Source organism: Orycteropus afer, unplaced genomic scaffold (assembly GCF_000298275.1).
Source record: "Orycteropus afer afer isolate SDZICR_OR568_19922 unplaced genomic scaffold, OryAfe1.0 scaffold00267, whole genome shotgun sequence".
Taxonomy (NCBI): domain Eukaryota; kingdom Metazoa; phylum Chordata; class Mammalia; order Tubulidentata; family Orycteropodidae; genus Orycteropus; species Orycteropus afer.
This window is the reverse complement of record NW_006921854.1, coordinates 3,074,153-3,092,866: the sequence shown is the minus strand read 5'-3', so window position 1 is coordinate 3,092,866 and position 18,714 is coordinate 3,074,153. Positions and strand designations below refer to the sequence as shown.

General features: G+C 45.0%; 1 protein-coding gene across 1 annotated transcript in view; it reads left to right on the top strand.

Annotated features, from left to right (window-relative positions):
* Positions 1 to 18,184, top strand: part of STX17 (syntaxin 17) — a 60,909-nt gene extending 42,725 nt beyond the window's left edge. Inside the window, exons 4-7 of the mRNA XM_007950323.2 lie at positions 9,321 to 9,436; positions 9,516 to 9,566; positions 17,115 to 17,201; positions 17,945 to 18,184. Of these exons, the coding sequence (XP_007948514.1) occupies positions 9,321 to 9,436; positions 9,516 to 9,566; positions 17,115 to 17,201; positions 17,945 to 18,184 (494 nt within the window). The remainder of the gene's footprint in view (positions 1 to 9,320; positions 9,437 to 9,515; positions 9,567 to 17,114; positions 17,202 to 17,944) is intronic.
* The last annotated feature ends 530 nt before the right edge of the window (positions 18,185 to 18,714 follow it).

The following is an 18,714-nucleotide window of genomic DNA, read 5'->3' as shown; positions in this document are numbered from 1 at the left end:
TTCCTTTGTTAAATTTGCCAGTGGTTTGTCAATTTTATTGATCTTTTCAAAAAACCAACTTCTGGTCTTGTTGATTTTTTCTATAGCCCTTCTATTTTCTTACCAAGAAAATTTTGCAGAATAAAATTTGTGAGGCTATACTGTATGAGGTAGAATGTCAGGATCTCAAGTACCTATTTGTCTATGTATTGAAAAGAAATTTAAAAGTATTTCCAAAGGAGAATTTCATCCTTGCCTGCAGACTACTACTCACTCATCTGCAGGTGGACAGGTGACCTTTTCTGGGACTGTTAAAACTCCCAAAGGAAAAAAAAAAAAAAACCCTAAACTCACTGTCATCAAGTCAGTTCCAACTCATAGCAACCCCATTGGGTTTCTGACCTGGTGGTAAATCTTTGCAGAAGGTTGCTTCCTTCTTCCTTCCTTGGAGTGGCTGGGGGCTTTGAACCACCAGCCTTCTGGTTAGCAGTCAGATAGGCATTGCACCACCAGAGGTACTTTTTAATTAGGCATTTGGATTTGCACAGAAGATGTTGGATCTATCTCCCAGTTCAGTTCTCTGAGTTTAACTGGCAGTTTATACAGTTTGCATTGTGGGTCCTGCTCTCAGTGGCCTGTGAAACTTGCCATTTCTTTCTTCCAGAAGTGTGATTGAGAGTTGTAGATCACACTACGGTAACATCTTTATAAAGAACCCTGAAGAAAACTCTAGATTTAGCACGCAGTCGCTGTTTCTGTCTTGAATGGCATAGTGAAGAGCGTAACAGGTAAGGCTTTCCTACTTGAGTTGTCTACTAAGAAGCTTAAAGCAAAATTTTTAACCACCAAAAGCCAAAGTTTTAAACTCTCCTAGCCTCATTTTTTAATTGGTACTCTTGTTTTTCCTTTTTTGTTTGAATGTTTCTCTTTTATTTTTACTTTGTATCATCCTGTTATATTTTAGGGAGCTCTGGTAGGCTGTGCTTAGTGCATTGGGCTGCTAACCAAAAGGCTGACCATTCAAACCCACCAGCCGCTCCACAGGAGGAAGATGAGGAAGTCTGCTTCCATAAAGATTTACAGCCTTGGAAACCCTATGAGCAGTCCTACCCTGTCCTAAAGAGTCACTATGAGTTGGAATCAACTTGATGGCAGTGGGTTGGGTTGAGTTTTGGTTTTGTTATATTGTATGTATCCTTCTAAATTGTCTTCATTCCTTAAGGTGGGGTTAGGGTGGGAGTAAATGACAAAGCAGAATAGACGCTAAGGGACACTCCACCTGCCCAGGTTCTCATTCCTCAATGACCCACACGGAGGCGTCCTCTCGCCAGAGCCGATGGTTTTTGATTTCATGTTTTCAGTGCTAATGATCCAACAGTTTACAGGGAAATCAAAAAAATATTGGAAGGAGAATTAAGGTCTCCTCCAGAATTTCTGGATCATCTTGTTTTTATTGTGTGCCTAGTACAGTGGTCGGTACATGTTGTTGTTAGGTGCTGTAAAGTTGGCTCTGACTCACAGCAGCCCTGTGCAAACAATGGAAACGTTGCCCGGTCCTGTGATATCCTCACAGTTGTCACTATGTTTGAGCCCATTGTTGTAGTCACTGTGTCATAGTGGACCATTGATGAATGTTTTATAAATAGAAATATCTTTTTAGGGACAATTTTGTAATTTCAGATATGCAGGGACCCCTTCCTACCACATGGATAAACAGTACCTAAAATATTTTGGGGAGAAGATAATACCCCTCAACCCTTGACTGTGGAAAATGTGTTTTGGAGTTTGTGGGTGTGGATTTCATTATTCTGTTCATCTATGGTTATGAGTTGGGGCTGGCTCGATGGCAAATAACAGCAACAACAAAAAATGGTTAGTGTCGTACTAGACTGAGGAGATTATCACACTAGACTGATAAGATGCCATTCTTATCGTTTAGCGGAAACATACTTTATTTGTAAAGAAACTGGGCTGGTTCCCTGTGATAAGGGACAGTCTTCTGCACCCATATGTTGTGGCAGTTGTGGTGGCAGTTGTTGATTCTGGGAGAGGAGCTGGCGTCAGTCTCCTCTGCTCTTGGCTTTGATTTATACTCAGCAGCAAGTCCCCAGCCGATAAGAGGTCTATCCAAGAGGTTCCTCACAATAGGATAGCAATCTAATATTTACTGCGGCTTCACTTCACATTTTATTGTTACATTGTGTGGACTCAACAGCCTTGGGTCTGTATATCATCGGAGGAATTGAGTGATTGTTAGAAAAAGGCAGTTTACCCAGTTTGCTGGCAATTAACTTTCCCCATAGGAAGCTGAGTGGTATTAAAAAAAAAAAATTGGCAGAACTTGAGGAAGCGTGTGTACAGAGCAAGTGAAAAGAATTGGGGTTGAGCTGGAGTAAGCAGGAGAAATAAAAGGGAGAAGGCACTTCCCAGCCCCCTTGATTCTCAGACTTCTCGAGTCATGGAACACTGGAGAAGCCAAAGACATGGTCATCTGACACTTGGAGAAAACGAATGGGAGACCTCTGAAACTGTGCTGATTTGATTGGGACAGTCCTACCCAGGGCTTAAAAAGTCACACACCGGAATCACACCCAACAGGATGTGCAGAGTTTCAGATTCTGCTGGTCTGCTGGTCAGCGTTTGCGCTGTGAAAGCCATTGCCAACAGAAAGTAGTCGAAGTGAACTGTCTCACTGAGTGCCTTAGTGTCTCACCACGTGTGAGCATTGATTTAAGTTGATTTAAATACAGGAGCTCTGGTGGCGTAGCACCTAAGACATTTGACTGCTAACCAGAAGGTTGGTGGTTCCAACCCACTAGCTGCTCTGCAGAAGAAAGATGAGGTGATCTGCTTTCGTAAAGATTTACCGCCTCAGAAGCCCAGTGGGGGTCACCATGAGTTGGAATTGACCCGATGGCAGTGGGTTATGTTTTGGTTTGGTTTTTGAGTTAAATCCAGAAATACTATTACCAAATAATGAGAGGATAAGAAAGGCGAATAGTGAAAAGAAATCAAGTAGGAAATTTATATAATCCTTTAGTTGTGGGGTAGGCATTCGGGTCACTGATGGTGGTCTTCTAGCTATTAATTCTTCTTTGTCATTCTTCACATTTTTGTCCTGTGCTCTTGGATTTCCCTCATTTTTGCTTTAGATGCTCATTACGGTAGTGACAACCTATAAGAAGAATGTGTTTTGTTTGCATTGACATTAAATGCCTTCAGATATTTTTCCCTTTAAAAATTCATTCTGATTCTAAATAAATGGGTTGAAACGTCACCAGAGTTTCAGGAGCAGTGTTGCCACATGTCCACGAGTGAGATCAAAACTGCAAACACAGCTTTTCATTTACAGATAGAAATAGCCAGGAGAGTTGGATGCTTTCTTTATGTTGTCGGAGAACGAGAGCCACTTAGGACGTTTGCAGGGACATGACGCTTGTGCTTTTTCTTTCGTCCGGATTCCGAGAGTGCCCAGAGCGACCCTCCTCCACCAGCCTTCTTGATCTGAGACACTCCCTTCTGTCTCACTTGTGAGTCTGGTTGCATTTTTAGCATATTGCTTCCCACCAAGACAAGCGATGGTCTACGATGGTCTACACGTTGGCAGTGGTAGACCATTAGAAGGCTGTATCGGATCGTAGGATGAGCAGTGCCCCTCCCTGTCCTTGCCTTTCTTTACTCCCCACCCAGCACATACTTCACCAACACGGTAGGAACAGAATCTGATTACATTTTAAAGAAATAATCACAAAAGAAAAGAATCCAGTGTTAAAACTGCTGGGAACTTCAGCCCAGCATATTGAATTTGAGGAAATACAAGATTCGATCACAGGTATATACGTGTATGGCAGTTTTGTGAAATACGTAGATGCTGCTTGTGTTACATTATTCACAAACTGTATTTTCTGTTGGTTTTAATTTTCTCAAAAGTCTTCCTTTTCATCTAAGCCATGGCTTAGAAGTCACTATTGTGATAGCTTTCTGTAGATGATCAGTAAATTTCACTTTTTTTTTTTAAATTGTGATTTGGGTGAAAGTTTATAGAGCAACTTCACTTTCCATACAGCAGTTCACGTACACGTTGTCTCATGACATTGACTACAATTTACCCCAATGCAACATCTCCCCTCCTACTTCCTCCCGATAGTTACCTCTTCCCTGTGTCCATCCCTCCATGCACTCCTGTCCCCTGAGCTGTCTCCCTGTGCATAAACAGCCCTTCTTTCTCCCATAATTGTTCTCTCCAAGGAGTGTACCTGTATCAGGTAAATGTTCAGTTCATATGCCTGTCTTTTCTTTGGCTGGAAGCCACAGGTGTGGGTTCAGTTCCAGACCTGAAGGGCAGCTAGGGGCCATAGTCTCAGTGGTTCCACCAGGCTCCATCGGACCAGCAAACCTGGTCCCCCTTTTTTTTTTCCCAAATTATTTTGAGTTTTGTTTCACATTGTTCCCCCTCTATATCCGGGATCTCCTACATAGATCACCCTCTGAGGGGATGACAGTAATTGACAGCGGTATCCGGGCACCATCTAGTTCTTCTGGTCTCATAGTCTTATAGGCTGAGGATTGCATGGTGTACCAGTCGCTAGGACTAATTGTTTCCATGAATCTTTGGTTTTCTTCATTCTTCTTTGCTCTGGACGAGGAGAGACCCATTGTTGCATCTAGATGGCTGCTTGCAAGCTTTTAAGATCCCAATCGCTACTCACCAAAGTAGGAGGTAGAACAATGTTTTGTATAGTATGTTATGCCAATTGAGCTTGATGTCCCCTGTGACTATGATCCCGAGCCCACAGGTTCAACCACTTGGTCCCTCTGGGTAGCTGGCTGTGACCAAGAAGTGACTAAAACCTTGTTCCTTGTCAGCTCTGCTGTACCCCTGGGAATTCTTACAGAATATACAAATACGTTTGTAGAACCATTGTCTGCCAACCCTGTACATGGTCTTGGTTACACTCCCTGCTACATAGACGTACCTAATAGTTCAGCCTGTCCATCCATCTGTCCACCCCTATACCCATGTTTGCTTTCACTGACAACGCAGTACTGTATGTGCACAGGGGTTCATCTTTGTTGTCTGTGCCTCCCATATACCTCTCTATGTCTTCCTCTTCCTCAGTGCCACCATATTGATCACTCACCTTTGGTACATCGCCCTTCTCTTCATCCAAATCAATACTTACCTCTACCTATCTAACAAAATTTCACTGTTTTTTAAAGCTATCAGAACAGGAAAGAATTCACGGAGTGCTTTTAAATCAATTCAGATTTATAATGAAACTTTTCCTAATGTAGTAAAGTTTAATGGTAAGTTCTTACATGTTATATTTTAATTCTTGATAGAATCATTTTTCTTCATGAAGTATGGAGGAAAAAAGAGAATATTTGGATATATAGAGGGGAGAAGGGAAAAGTCCTGTGTCTGTGTTATTACGCTCATTTCTCACTTGAATTAAAAGGATCTTAACTTTTTTTAGTTTGTAGCCAATGCAGGCATATGTCAGAGATACTGCTGTTCAGTTCTGGACCACCACGATAAACAAATGTCACAGTAAAGCCAATCACATGGAGGTTTTGGTCTCCCAGTGTGTATAAAAGTTATGTTCACGTTATACTGGGATCAGTTAAGTATGCAAGGTCTCCTAGTGTGTATAAAAGTTATGTTCACACTATACTGGGATCAGTTAAGTATGCAAGCGCATTTTGAAAAAGTTTGTAATATTGTGAGAATGACCAAAATGTGACATAGAGACATGAAGGGAGCACATACCATTAGAAAAATGGATAGGCCTGCTCCATACAAACTTGGCACAGACCTCCAGTGTCTCCCACAACAAGAAGAAGATACTGCAGTATCAGCAGGACACCACAAAGCGAAATGCAGTAAAATGAGGGATGCCTGCTGTGAGGTCTTAAGTTCTGGAGTTTGAACAGTAGTGGTGCTGGTGCGTATGCCCCTGTCCTTTGCACTTGCTACCGTCTGCATGTGGGTGGAGTTCTCCAGAGTGGTTATGTCATATAAAAGAATGGCAATTTCAATGTCTGTGGACAGGCTAAGAGTTCTTGAGCCTTCTTTGCAGCTGAAATCTGTCTCAGTGTCTTGCTTTAACATGTCCACAGAAGGGTGTGAAAGTGTGAAGTAAAAGGATGATTGCTGAGGGAGTGATTTTTAACACAAGTTGGAATAAATAAATCATGAAAGTTGTAGAAATTAAAGGGTTTCGTTTCTTAATCGACAGTCATGCCTTGCCCTGATCAGTGGGGTACGGAGTGGTGAGTTTGTGGCAGGGTTTCCGAGGAGTAGAACAGACTGCTTTGTTCTAAGAGTATTTGAACTAAGATGCATACGCACTTTGGTTTCACGGAAGACGTAAATGACAAACATTGCTTACTTTTTACTGACAGAAATCTTTTATGTTTGTTAAAAATGTCAGGCATTTCCCACCCACCCCATCATTTTCTAAATGAAGAATTTATATATGACAATCTCTTTCATTTTGTTATGTAACTTGGCGTGCTTCCTCAAATTCTCGCTGTTGTAATAGTCCAGAGGTTATGACTTTAAGCAGTCTCAGAGTAGGCATGGTGTTTATAGAGTCCTGCTTCATATTCGGTCTGTTGATGACCACATTTCCTTTATTTGTTGTCCTGGTGAAGCAGTTGAGATGCACAGACTAGATAGGGACACTAAGTGGAAGAAAGACCCCGAGGTCACTGGCCGACGGCCCCTCGCAGCCTTCGGTGGCGTCCTCTTCTCCGGACTCCTTGTCTTCTACTTTGTGCTTCGGCAACACCAACCAGCTGGTCTGATCTATTCTCTCGAGTGGGTCGCCAGGCCTTTCCCCCACGCCTCCCAAAGTCTGGGAGCTCCGCTGGAACCTGTCCGCATCCCAGCGACAGGCGCTTCCACCGACAGACGAAGGTGGCTGTGTGTGGGCTGCGTGGGCCAGGAATCACGCTCCAGTCTCCCGCCTGGAAAGAGAGAATTCTGCCACTGCGGCCCAGCGTCACTGTTTATTAAGTGCTGTGCGTTTGACTGTGACTCATAGCAACCCCTGTGACAGAGGAGAACCGTCCGAACTGCAGATTTTAGCATTAAGCCATCTGGTTTCTTCGTTGAGGGTCTCTGCTCATACTGGCCTCTCCTGTTAGGATATATCGAGTCCTCTCCTCATTGCCCAGCGACATCATCTTTGCTAGGAAGCCTTTCCATACACTGACCACCACACCAACCTGTGTCAGATGCCATGCCTGCTTTGGAACTGCCACAGAATGCTGTCAGTTATCTGTCTGTCTGTCTAGAGATCAGATCCCTCCCCTGTTGCTTCAGGCTTGTCTCATGGTGTATCTCACTCTACAAGAATGTAAGTTTCTCAAGAGTAAGTCCCAACTTGTCATCCTGGTCCTCGAATGCTAATGGGTGCTCAGAAAATGTTAAAGTGATGGATGTTTGGAGCGTGAAGTGAAGTGGGAAAGGAGCCCTTTCCGGTCCCTTCTGCCCACGTCCACTGCCGCTGTCCTGGAGCGGGTCACCTGCGTTTGCACTGGACCCGTTCACACTGTGTTTTACCTCTCTGCTGTTCTCCCTTTCAGTGCCAGCCTCATCTGTCTTCACACTGTAGCTGGGGCCCCCTTTCTAAATGTGAGATCTGATTGCGGCACCCCCCAGCTTCCCAGCAGTCTTCAGCTCCTTCTGATAGTTCCATATTTATCTTAGGAGAAGACAGAGCTCTTGAACATAGGTTACGACGATGATCTCAGTGTAGGTTCCAGCCTTCACCTTTGCATTTGTTCTTGTCACAGTCTATGTCTCACTGCTACTGAACGGGTCCCAAGCCTCTGCACATACTGTTCTCCTTGACTTGAATACTCCTTGCTTCTCCCCACTCCCACCCCAGTTCACCTATACAATTTCTGTTCATTCTCAGGCTTCAGCTTGAGAACCTTCTCTGACTACTCTTCTGTCCACAAGACTAAGTTAAAGACCTCTCTTCTGTTCTCACATAAGGAGCTCTGGTGGCACAGTGGTCAAGGCATTTGGCTGCTAACCAAAAGGTCAGCAGTTGAACCCACTAGCCGCCCTGCAGGAAATAGATGCGGCAGTCTGCTTCTGTAAAGATTTACAGCCTTGGAAACCCTGTAGGGCAGTTCTGTTTTGTCCTCTAGGGTTGCTATGAGTAGGTAGTACTCATGGCGGCAGGTCTGGGGTTCTTTTGTGTGTGCTCACGTAACACAGTGCTTACCCATATCACAGTTGCTGTCAGACTGTGCTGAACTTTAAGGGTGTCTGATCACACATTACATAGTGAGCTATGTTAACAGCAGCAGTCATACCTGAGATTCCTGCCAGGGACTACACAGAGTGCTTCCACGCGTGATTTCACTTTGTCCTCTCAAAAACTCTATGGGTCACAAATCACCTTATCTTCCAAGTGAGGAAAATGAGTCAAAGAGATTAAATACGTAAGTCAAAGAGCAGTAAATAGCACCCCAATTGTAGCCCAGGTCTTTCTGATAACACTGTGGTGTGGTACCTCATTGGAACTGTTTTCGTGGTCTACCATTGTGTCCCCAGCATCAGAACGATATATACATCGTGCTGTATTTATTCATGTACTATCAGTTCAATGAATGAAGGATCACTAAGACCAATACAAAGAAATAAGAAAGATTTGAAGGTCACGTTGGGCCTATAAGTGAATCCATCCTCATAGCAGTGAAATGAGGAAAACTCCTAGTTGTTGGTGACTTTTTAAACTCACAGAGAAGTAGACGAAGGAATGGAGACATGGGCCAGAGGAATGAATCTAAGGACAAGAAGGGTGACACTCTGTACAAAAAGATACATGTGAGGAGGGGTATTAGTTTAGTAATAAATTTATTGTCACCAGTATGACAAAATCAAAAGGCATTACCTCCCCACTTGTAACATCTTATCAATCTAGTATTTAGTACTAAAATAGCCAAGAAAAGATTAAAGATTTAGCAATGCAGTGAGTTACATCATTGGATATCTCTTCCTGCAACATTGGCTAAATACAGTAGTTTTCCTTTAGTGCTTCTTCCACCTGTAGCTCCAATTATTCGAAGTAGATAGATGGCAGTTGTGGCCATTTTTATAGATGACTTTGTAGAATACTTTTTAAAACACTTCTTAATAACCTGGGGAACAGGCTACCGTGAATAGATAATTCTATTTTTATAGACTAATCAATTTACTTTTAGCCTGAATTCATTTAATAAGCATTTTACACGGAAATTGTTTTATGGAACTGATTCATGCTATCTCCTTTCTGACAAAGCGTATAAACTCTAAACACGGGGCTGTGGTATTCACCCAGGAACATTTCACAGTCCTCAAGCTGAAGCTAACCCTCAGAGTTTGACTCAGATATACGCGTTGCCTGAAATTCCTCGAGATCAAAATGCCGCAGAATCCTGGGAAACCTTAGAAGCGGTATGTTAAAAATGATTTTCTTTTTGGTAGCTGTGAGGTGGAAAAGTAAGCAATTCCCTCTCTCTCTCTTTTTTTTAAGGACTTGGTGGAACTTAGCCAACTGGTCACTGAATTCTCCCTACTAGTGAATGTAAGTATGTAACTGTTTTTGGCTCAGAGTTGTTACAATATCAGAATGAGGCTTTTAGGTCTGGTAGCATAGTGGCTAAGACACTTGCCTGCTCACCAGAAGGCTGGAGGTTCAAACCCAGCAGCCACTCCTTGGAAGGAAAGTCGGGCAATCTACTTCTGTAGAGATACCGCCTCGGAAACCCAAGGAGGGGTCACTATGAGTCAGGTCTGACTCGACAGCAAACAACACCACAACAACAGGCTTTTATTAGAATTTTAACTAGAAGTTATCATTTTTAAGACTGGTATAGAAATCTCGTCCTCAAAATCCAGATCCATTCAATAAACGTTTGTTGAACGTTTGTTATGTGTTATGCGGCCCTGTAGTAGATGCTTGGCTTTGGGCATCTGACAAATTGGATGTAGAAAGAAACACTCTCTTCCTTCAAGGATTCGTGGGTGGAGATAGGCGTGGGCCTCCAAAACTGCAATTTCAAGCATGATTGGTAAATGCGGAGAACGAAGAAGAGAAATAGTCTCAGTTCCAGAGAAGTACTTGATTCCCGTGGAGGGAGGTGGGGTTGGGAAGCCTAACCGTAGTTTCCCATAGGAAGATAGCATTTGTACAAGCCTTGAAAATGAGTAAAATGTCCACAGGTGGTGCGGAGGGGTGGTTGTGGAGCAGAGGAACAAAGCCATGGAGTAGAGAAGTGTGGCCTGTTCAAGAATGACCAGTCCTTGAGTGTAAGCAGAGCATGGCGAAGCAGGGAGGGTGCAGGCCAGATTGTGTAGTCACTGGAAGCCGTAATAAAGAATTTGAACTTTGCTTTGTGGACACGAGGGCGGCAATGCAGAGTTTTGAGCAGCTCAGATGATGCAGACGGTCCGTGGTTCCTCTGTGAGCAGCCAGATAAAGCCTGGGGCGGGGGAATTACAGGCAGGAGGACCACAGGGTGAGCAACCATTAGCAAGGATTACCCCGGAGCAGTGGAGCACAGGTGGAAGGGCAAGGAACGGTTGAGAGGCCTTCCAGGGGTAGACTTAGCGCACACTGGCCACCCCAGAAGATGGAGGAGTCATAGATAAGGGTTTCTTCTGCACAGTGGGTAGCTAGTGATCCTGTTACCATAGGTTAGGGAGCACAAAGTAGATTGTGGTGGGAAAGATAAGATATATCTTTTATCATTTTTTCTCTAAACTTTTCTTACTTTCCCCTCCTAGGAATTATGGAAGGTAGGCTATGAATGAGTAGGTGTGTGTAGACTGTGTTTGTCCATATGTAAGAGCAAGCCTGGGTTGTCCACCTTTGAGTTACGGTTTCCTCAAACCACATCTCAGAATTGGGTTTGGGAAGACCTAGAGAGGTCAACTAATGTAATCCTGCTGTCCTCACCCGAACTTCCCAAATGGGTGGCTTTCTGGCCTCCTTTTGACAGTTGTGCAGGGAAACTTCAGCGGTTTTCACTAGAGGCTCTGATTCTCGAAGTTCTTACTAATGTGAGGCACACACTGTCTTCTGGTAACGTCCCTGGGACTTTGGAGCAAGGTTTGTCTTCGCTCCCATATAGAAGGTTTTCAGGGTCTGGAGACCGATGCCCTCTTTTCTTAGCCCACCCCTGTTGCCCTGCTTTCTTCTCTGAGAACCCTCGATTGATTTTCATAGGAACTGTCTGACATACGATTTCTAGGCTGAAATTTCAGTACCAGCCCGTTCTTCTGCCTGCGCTCCCGTTGGTGGTTGTTTTCATAAAACATGTCCCTAAATTTGAACACACTAAACTGTTTGAAGCATTTTCCTTTTCTGAGGTCTCTAAATCAGAAGAAATAAATTTAAGTCTCTGGATTGGGTGTCTGTACAATCTGTCAATATACAGTGGAGCCCATGAGAGCCAGGACTCAGTGGGACGGCCTGGTTTTTCCGGGTCTCACAAGTTTCCCACCTTTGACAGGGTACAGTCTTAGAACTTTCCTATCCTCTCCAGAGAGTTGGTGGAAAATGTTTGAGGTTTCCTTCTTGGACTAGTTTCTGCCTTACACAGATTCTGGCTTTCTCAGGCTTCACTGTATTTGCATAAAGAAGGCAGTAAATACACCATGGATCCCAAAATACCTGTTTTTTTAAATCAAGATTAATTTGATAATTATAACTAATGATCTTTGAATGTAATGTAATTTGTAAAATCGTACATGAATAGTTACCCAAACATAACATGTATGAAAGTCATTGATCTGCACAGTTAAAATGTGTTTTAATGTATGTAAATTATACCTTAATAACGTTGATTTTAAAAAGCAAACTAAGCACATACGAAGTTCTCCCCATCTAAGACAGATACACTTCCTTTTCAGTGGGGGGTAGGCGTATGAAAGTAAATTCAAACCATTTAACAGTTGTAAGTCCAGCTGGGTTCCTAGGCAGCTCTTCACCCCTACTCTAAGGAAGATTTGTGCAGGCACATCCGTGGCTCTATACAAATGTCCCATTTATAATAATCTGTGTAAGGACAGGAGACAGAGCGCTAGTAGGCAAAAGCTCAAAGGACAACCCTTGATTATTATTCCCAGAACGACTGAGTTCTCATGACCACATGGCCAGAGACTCACAGAAGCTTCATTTAGGTGCAGAATGATTTGGGAACTTAACCAGAGTGACCACATCCTCTCTTCATCATCACATGGACATGATAGTATCTGGCCAGTTAACCATGTATTTAATGTATCACTTTCGATGTGCTAAGCTCAATGAAGAAGGTTGTTGTTGATACGTGCCGTCGGAGTGATTCATAGCGACCCCTCCTTGGGTTGCCGAGGCAGTATCGCTACAGAAGTAGATTGCCCAGCCTTCCTTCTGAGGAGTGGCTGGTCGGTTTGAACCGCCAGCCTTCTGGTTAGCAGTCAAGTGCCTTAGGCACTATGCTCAATGAAGAATAGAGAATAGTATTGAAAAAGACCCTATAAAGCCGTTGAGCGGTCCAGACGTGGTCCGGTAAACGTTGGTAAATTAACGAACACAGCATACCTGCTCCATTTCCTTCGACCCTTAACTCAGGAACCCTCTTCCTTTCCTGTAACTTGGAACCAGCCCTATTTCTCATCAAGGGGATGGAAAGAGTGCTGGGCCGGGGGCCCGCCCACATGCTCTAGCTGCTGGTCCTGCTTTGTTTCCTGCCTTTTGCCTTACTCCCTTTGTAATCAAGTTTTACTCCGGATGCATAAAAACTGGTTTCTCGTGGAATCAGATAGATTGCTTCATTTGACATGTGGGCCCTCAAGGTGTTATTTGACAACACTGAGCCTCTTGAAACTGATGGGAGGGCTCCAGGAGATAATGTCATCACTTCCCTCCCTTCCCTTGCACTGGTCCCAGCTGTATTCCTGCTCTGTCCCTCCCTTGTTGGGTTCGCTCTTTGGTTCTTTGTGTAGTTCTGCCAGCACATCGCCTTTAGGCATTTTAGTGCCGCCGTGCCTTCAGTCCCTTCCTGCTGCTCAGTCCCCTGATGCCACATCCTGCCGCCAGACTCTGCTTGTTGCTACTCGAGTCCCACCATGCACTCGGCCTGTATGCCATGTGTCTGCATGTTTGTTTCTGGGCTTTTCTGTGGCTGTGGCTGCACATGACCGAGGCATGTCACATGCGTTCAGAACCAGTGTGAACTGCTAGACACTTAGAAGGATCGCTGGGCTTTCGAGTCAGGAATAAAGGTGAAAATGCAGAGTTTGGCATTAGCTTCTTAAGAACCTCATAAGTCTCAATCACATTTAATAAAACTGTAGAACTACTGGAAGCTCTGTGGGCCCCCCTCCAAACACACACACACACACATACACACACACAAAGGAGAGAGTTGTACTAGTGATGTCAGCGGATTTGGGCATGGATTCCTGGAGAGCATTACTCTGCTTGGTGTAGAGGGTGCTGGGCCTGCAAGTATCCACAGCAAGCAGTCAAAGGAAGCACCCTCCTTCATTCGCCTGAAGTCAGCTGCCTGCAGGTGTTAACTTCATGAGCTATGTTTTCTTTAGAATGTTTTGTTGCTCCTACAACTGCTCCTTAAGATTCAGTCTTTTTTTTTTTTTTTAAGCCAGTAAGTCAACCACCTAATTCAGTGTTTCTTAAAATGAAATGAATAGATGTATTCTTTTGAGAATTTTTCCCTTTAAAAAGGGTTCTATACAGAGCTCTGGGAGCACAGTGCCTAAGACATTTGACTGCTAACCAGAAGGTTGGTGGTTTGGACCCATCCGCCACTCTGCAGAAGCAAGACTGGGCAATCTACTTCCGTAAAGATTCATTGCCTCAGAAACCCAGTGGGGTCACTGTGAGTCAGAATTGACTTGACGGCAATGGGTTGGGTTTGTTTTTTGTACGTTACTGTAGTTTCAGAAAACTGCAGTGTCCCTCATGAATGGTTTAACTCACGGTGAAAGGGATACTGAGAACGTACATGGGGTGCAAATGTATAAAATATCAGGAAGGAACTTTGAAAGTTGTTGAATCTGGGAGCCCCGGCAGATGAAAACAGACATAAGCAAATTGGGAGGAAAAAGAAGTGGTTGGTGGATATGAGCAACGAGGCTCCTGAGCGGTCGTTGTCGTTAGGAGCTTGGTTCCATGGATGGGGTGGTGTGGTGCCTGGGTGGTTTGGCCCAGCATCAAGAGCCAATGGTGGACAAGTGGGGACAGAGTGAGCTGTGGACAGAGTGTAGTTTGGCGTTCTGCTGGCGGTGACGGACAGCTCTGACACCAGCTTGCTGCCTGACTGTAGTCATTGTGGCTGTCATGGGGCTCCTTACTCAAGACGCAGGGTTTGAAGATAGGGGTAGAGTCTGAGGGGTCAGATGAAACCAAAGATGGTTCAGGAGGAAGACAGATCTGCACAACTGAGGGCTGATGGTCCCAGAATAGGGGCTCTTGGCTTCCAGCTTCCTCCCCGTGCCTCCTGGTAGCCATGAACAGGTACTAACAGTACGGGCTCCTCCCCAGGTGAGACAGGGCTCCTCCGTTGCCGGGGATTGCAGTGGTGGACGCCCGCCTTAGTTCTCTAATGCTGCTGTAACAGAAATACCATCAGTGGGTGGCTTGCAGGCCCAGCACCCTCTACACCAAGCAGAGTAATGCTCTTCAGAACTCAATTTTCTCACAGGTTAGGAGGCTACAGTCAGAATTCAGGGCGGTGGTGCAGGGGAAGGCTTTCTCTCTCTCTCCCAGAGGGAGGTCGTCTTTGACCTGCTCCTGGGAGACCCTCATGTGGCTTCACATCTCTCTTTCCCCCATCATTACTTCTCTTGTCTATTTAATCTCTTTTCTATCTCAAAAGAGTTTAACTGAAGATCTACCCTATACTAATCTGCCTCACTAACATAACAAAGACAGCCCGGTCCCAAATAAGATTATGATTTACATAATAGTAGTTATGATTACAGGCACATATTCAGTATGTCTGGGTGTGGCCTAAAAGTGTGCATTTCTAACAAGTTGTCTGGTGATGCTGATGTTGCCCTTCTGTGATTCTTACATTTTAAAAACCACTCCAAACCAAACTCACTGCCATCAAGTCGAGTCGCTTCCAACTCATAGTGACCCAGTTGGATTTCCAAGGCTGTAAGGAAGGTTGGGCAATCCTACTTCCGTAGTGATACTGTCTCAGAAACCCAAGGAGGGGTCGCTATGAGTCGGGGCCGACTCGACGGCACATAACAACAACAACAACAACAACAAATCTTTACAGAAGCAGTGTTTTGGGTACCTAGTACCACTCTGACAGGAGTATACCACAAATACGGGTGGCTTGAAGAAACAGGAGTTTATTCTTTTACAGTTTGGAGGCTTTACGTCCGAGTTCAGTGTGCCGGGCTCTAGGGCCTGGGTGAAAGCCCCTCGACCTTGGGCTTCAGCTCTGCCTCCTGCTCCCAGCCCACTGGAGCTAGAAGCATCTCTTCACTCAGGCAGCTGCTGGCTGCTGAGGCTGACAAGCCCAAGGTTGACCAAAAGGCACAGATCTAATGTTACCAAACCACACAGCAGGCCACAAATTCAAGTCCATTGTAAGTCCCAAGGTCGGCAAAGCATAGCAGGCTGCTGAACAACAGCCCAGCTACATGCAGGGTTCAAGCGTACCATAAGCTAGAGACCATTCCCAAAGCTGTTTCTTATATATGGGAAACAGACCACATACCCAAAGCAGCTACTTAGCTGCTCCAATAGATTCCACTATGGAATTAATTACCAGTCTCACCATGGGGAATAACTACATTCAGCTGCCCAGCCAGTCAGCCAGGCCCAGCCAAGTTGACACACAAACTTAACCCCCACAAGCAGTCTGCCACATGTGTACCCCACAGAGCAGGTGGTGGGTTTGAACAGTCAGCGGTTAGCAGCTGAACACTTTAACCACTGTATCCCCAGGGCTCGGTTCATGTGTTTGTCACCTTATCATGCTGTGAGTCAGAATTGACTGAATGGCAGTGGGTTTTTTTAAACAATCATACCATACCCTTAAAAAAGGAGCTTTGGTGGCATAGTGGATAAGGCGTTTAGCTGTTAACCTGAAGGCCAGCGGTTCAAACCCACCAGCTATACCACAGAAGGAAGATGGGGCGATCTACTTCCACAAAGATTTACAGCCTCAGAAACCCAGTGGGGGTCGCTATGAGTGAGAATTGACTCAAAGGCAGTGAGTTAGTTATACCCTTAAAATGGGTGCATATTATTGTATGTGAATTCTCTGTATATATTTACATAAAGCTGTGCTCCTGTGGGAAGTCCTGAGTGCAGTCATGGAGGTGGTTGAGCAGAGGTTCGGTGACCTTGGCAGAAGCGTTGTGGTTCCACACACCTGAGAGCAAGGCCTCGCTCAGCAGCTTGGCGGCCGTTCCTTCTGCCTGCAGCTTCCAGCGTCACCGTTCTGTTGTGTCCGCGCAGGTGCTGCCATTGCAGGGAGATGCCTTGTGCGCATGTATTTGGTCTGCAACATTTTAACTCGTCATGATCTTAAAGTGTGTTAAAGCGTCCAGATGTAAAACCCAGGGCAGTGAGTTCATCCGTTGCTCCCTGGTGTGTATCAGGGGTGGGAGGATCTCCTGGAGGGCCCAGCCATATTGTATCCTTAGTCCTAAACCATAACAACTGGCATTCATTGCACAGGGCATTTTACTCCTAAGGTAAATGTGTCTGTTTCCAACTGAATCTTCAAAGATCAGTTATGTTTTTTTCCATCAAACCCAGCATGATGTGTACACTCTTGTTTTCATTCTTTTTTTTCCCTCTCCTCCTGGAAAGTGGATTCATTTGCAGGATGATGTGTCTGTATGGGCGAATGAATTTTAGTACAAGGTGCTTTTTGCTTTAGAGGTACCACTGTTTTATTACCTAATAATTAAGTCCCCCTCTTTTTTTCATAGAAGTAGATTTGTACTTTTGACATGGTTCATTAGATGCTATTAATGAACCAGTACTAAGACTGCGAGGCTGCAGTGCCTGGGCCTGGTGACAGGAACTGAAGTGCTGTGTATTGGCTCACAGCTGCTCCTCAGCAGGAGTGCTCACGCCTAATTCCTTTGCATCTAGTCTCAGCAGGAGAAGATTGACAGCATCGAAGACCATGTCAACACGGCTGCTGTGAATGTTGAAGAGGGAACCAAAAACTTGGGGAAGGTAAGACTCCGCTCCTGCTGATCCATCAATGCTCGTCCGGCTCCCAGGAATCTCTAGTATTAACCTGATTGATCTGCTCCCTTTAATGTTGAGAGAACCAGCAATTAAGGAAATAAGGAAGAAATGACACATAGGTAGAGGCAGCAATCAATGGCGCTTGTAAGAGTGTACTCTAAGATTCATTCTGTCCAGAGAGACGTTTTTTTAAGGAGAATCAACGGACGCCCTGCTCTGAGGCATTTGATGCTGCAAGGGAGCATTTGCAGAGGTTTAGGGAGAGGAGTGAGTGGTTTGCTAGGGTCCAGTCGGAGCAGCTGTGGAAGGGCCGGGCAGCAGGCAAGGGGTGTGGGTCTCTGTCTCGCTGCACAGAATGCTGCTCTTAACCCCCATGCACAGCCAGTCATCTCTGGGTGACATGAAAGCTTTAGGGGTATCGGTGGCTGTGGACAGTGTTTAAACAAGTCAGGTAGATAGATAGTGGATTGATTGTTCTGCGAGGGAAATCCATTTGTAGTGGTCCACCCTCTGTGGTGCGTGTCTCTGAGTTCTGAGATCGGCAGCGATTGAAGGGCCTGTGGCATGCTTTCTTCTCCCGCAAGTTCAATCTCTAAGGCTAATTAGGTACCAGGAGTTAAAGAGTCACGGCCAGGAGTAATGAGAGGAAAATGCACATCACCACAGGCAGATGTCCTCAACTCAATTTCTAAATTGAATTTTTTTTTTTTCCCCCTGTTCTTTTACAGGCTGCAAAATACAAGCTGGCAGCTCTGCCCGTGGCAGGTGCACTCATCGGGGGAGTGGTAGGGGGTCCGATTGGCCTCCTCGCAGGCTTCAAAGTAGCAGGAATTGCAGCTGCACTTGGTGGTGGGGTGTTGGGCTTCACAGGTGGAAAGTTGATACAAAGAAAGAAACAGAAAATGATGGAGAAGCTCACTTCCAGCTGTCCAGATCTTCCCAGCCAAACTGACAAAAAACAGAGTTAAAAAATCAAACTTCAGTGTCAACTCGTCTGTCGTAATGATGGCCTTTGCTGCTGATCGACACTCAGTCAACTTCTGAAACACCAGTATATCACATACTGGCTGTAGGTGACTGAACTCTGATCATTAGATATGTCTTGTTGTTTGCTGGGTACTTAGTCTAGATGTGGAGATCAAGGAACTGGGGGTAGAGTTTGAAGACTGCCAAGGAGCGTACTTTCCACCTGTCCGTGTGAAAACTGACCTGTCATTCTGATGGGGACTGGGGCTGAGAGGAGATACTGGGTTACAGAGGAACAGTTGCTTCCATGATGCAAACTTGGAGACCCCAAGGCCAAGCATATTGGTAGGTGGTCCTTTAGGCCTGTTAGCAAGGAGAACAGGAGTTGGAAAACCGTTCTTACCAGATCGAGAAATCAGGGTCTAGTTGGGTAAGGGCACAAGTGAACTTGATAACGGGGTCCAGTTGGTGAACCTTCTAGCATTTGGTGAACCCCCCAATTTCTGGTTAAGAGAATTCATAGTGTAAGACA